This window comes from Capsicum annuum, chromosome 10, assembly GCF_002878395.1.
Source record: "Capsicum annuum cultivar UCD-10X-F1 chromosome 10, UCD10Xv1.1, whole genome shotgun sequence".
Lineage (NCBI taxonomy): Eukaryota > Viridiplantae > Streptophyta > Magnoliopsida > Solanales > Solanaceae > Capsicum > Capsicum annuum.
In genome coordinates this window covers 22,702,325-22,704,434 of record NC_061120.1, presented here as the reverse complement: position 1 = coordinate 22,704,434, position 2,110 = coordinate 22,702,325, and the positions used below count along the sequence as shown (strand labels likewise).

Below are 2,110 nucleotides of genomic sequence, written 5' to 3'. Positions count from 1 at the left end.
ACTGACCATGGACTATCTGAAGAAGAAAAGTGACCTGAAGAAGCAAAAGGAAGTATTTGATGAGAAGCAGAAGGCATCCTATGCTCTATTCGGATTTCCCTGGGCATTCATGGTATCTACCATAAACCCTTTAATGAGTTTATCGTAGATTTTCATTTTATTTATACTATGTCATAGACTCATAGTTATTTTTTTCACTGTTGTACTGCTTACAGATTTGGATCTATGAGGCCTTTCCTCATCTTGGAGAATTTGCTGGAAAATTAATGGACGAGCCCTTACCCATCCCCCGCATCCTCGGATGGCACACTTCAAAAAGTGACAAGATAATCGAAGGAGACCCATTCAAGTATAAAGGAAAAGTTACCGAGGTATGAACTTATTTTCTATAATGCAATAATAGAACCGTTTTATCGAATGTTATGTAATTGTTAATTGATATTTGGTAGAACGTGCACCCGTACATTATCCTTACTGTTCGTGAGAAGAAGATGGCTTACATGATTACATTTGAGCCATATACAGACGAGGTGAAGAATAACGTCCTCAATGGCTTGAAGAAAGAGTTAGAAAGAGTGACCGTCCTCACTTCAAATGAGGACAGTGATGATGACGGGGATTTGGGTGGTAACCCCGTTGGAGTACGCGTTGGTGATGATGATTCTCCGAGCACCTCCAAAGATGCAGCGGGAAACTCATCCCCCAGAGATCTTTATAAGCGTGTGGCTGTGCTCGAGGAAGCGGTGTTGGATATTGCTGCCTATATCAAAGAGCAAAGAATAAAGAAAAAGGAAAATGATGAGTGACAACATGAGCGAGGTAACTTTATACATTAATTGATGTTGTTAATGAATATTCAGCTTTAAATATCAGTAACACTTTGTAATATTATGAAATAGTGCATGTGCATGAATCGAAGAGGAATGAAGAAGGAGAAAAAAAGAGCAAAATGGATGAGTTAGCCGCTATTATGGCAGAAGAGGGAAAAGAAGAAGAAAAGAAGGACGGTGAAGAAGATAAGAGCTAAGAAGAAGGTGGAAAAGTAGCAGCAACAACAGAAGGAGAAGAAGCGGCAGCAGATGAATAAGGAGGTGTAGAAAAAGGAAAAACTATTGAAGAAGAATCTGGCAAAGCTGACAAAGAAGAAGTTGAGCAAGAAGCAATAGGTGAACGAAAAGAAGAAGCTAAGGAAGAAATAACTGCTGAAGTTGAGGACGAAACAACTGCTGCAGGTGAAGTAAGAAAAGAAGGTGTGGAAGAAAAGAAAATTGAAGAAGCAGCAGCTGATGCACATGCTGAAAAAGAAGGAGAAGAAGGTGACATTGAAGAAGCAACTGCAATTGTTGAGAAAAAAGAAGTTGAAGCTATCCAAACAGATGTGGTCATGGACATTGTTGATGAAATCAACAGTAACACTTGTGTTGATGAGGAACTTAGGGAAAGAGATATTTAAATGCTAAGATGTTTAATTTTTTGTTAAATGATGAGTTGTTAGGATATGATAATTTTTTTTTTATTTTACAAATATGAAGTTTGAAGGATCTGGTGGTAGGATATGACAATTATTCTTTTATTTTATGAAACTTATTATGATTCTGAGCTGAATCTGTTTCTATCAAACTGATTTGTGGCATGGAATTTGAATATGCAGGGTGTGGTCATAGTTGGTACATTGTATGCTTGATATCATAGAATGCATTCTTAATATTCCATATACCGTATGCATAGTCTATCATTACCCTGCTGGTCGAATTTAAGTTGACGTGTTGTTTAATCGACTATGGTTCTATCAAAAATAGTATTTAACACTATACAAAAGTAGAACTGTTATTATTTATTCAATATTACTACATCCATGTTACACTTTTTCAAAGAACAAATACTAGCATTATAGCACATAACATCATTTCTAGGACATTCTCTCTTTCTTCGGTCAAAATCAATTTTTGTTTTAGTTAATCCCTCTCTATTTGGGTGTCATGTAGCAATAGTTTAAAGTGATCCCTCTGTTCTTCGGCTTTTTTGAACAAAGTCATGAGAAAATCTTTATTTTCTTCGCATTGTTGGAGCCTTTGTAGTAGATTAAATTTTACCAAGCCTTGAAAATTTA

The 2,110-nt window shown here is 36.3% G+C and overlaps 1 protein-coding gene across 1 annotated transcript in view; it reads left to right on the top strand.

Annotated features, from left to right (window-relative positions):
* Positions 1 to 1,442, top strand: part of LOC124887958 — a 5,843-nt gene extending 4,401 nt beyond the window's left edge. The window contains exons 3-5 of the mRNA XM_047397871.1: positions 216 to 371; positions 450 to 819; positions 900 to 1,442. Coding sequence (XP_047253827.1) covers positions 216 to 371; positions 450 to 806 — 513 coding nt within the window. The 3' untranslated portion in view covers positions 807 to 819; positions 900 to 1,442. The remainder of the gene's footprint in view (positions 1 to 215; positions 372 to 449; positions 820 to 899) is intronic.
* Positions 1,443 to 2,110: the final 668 nt, after the last annotated feature.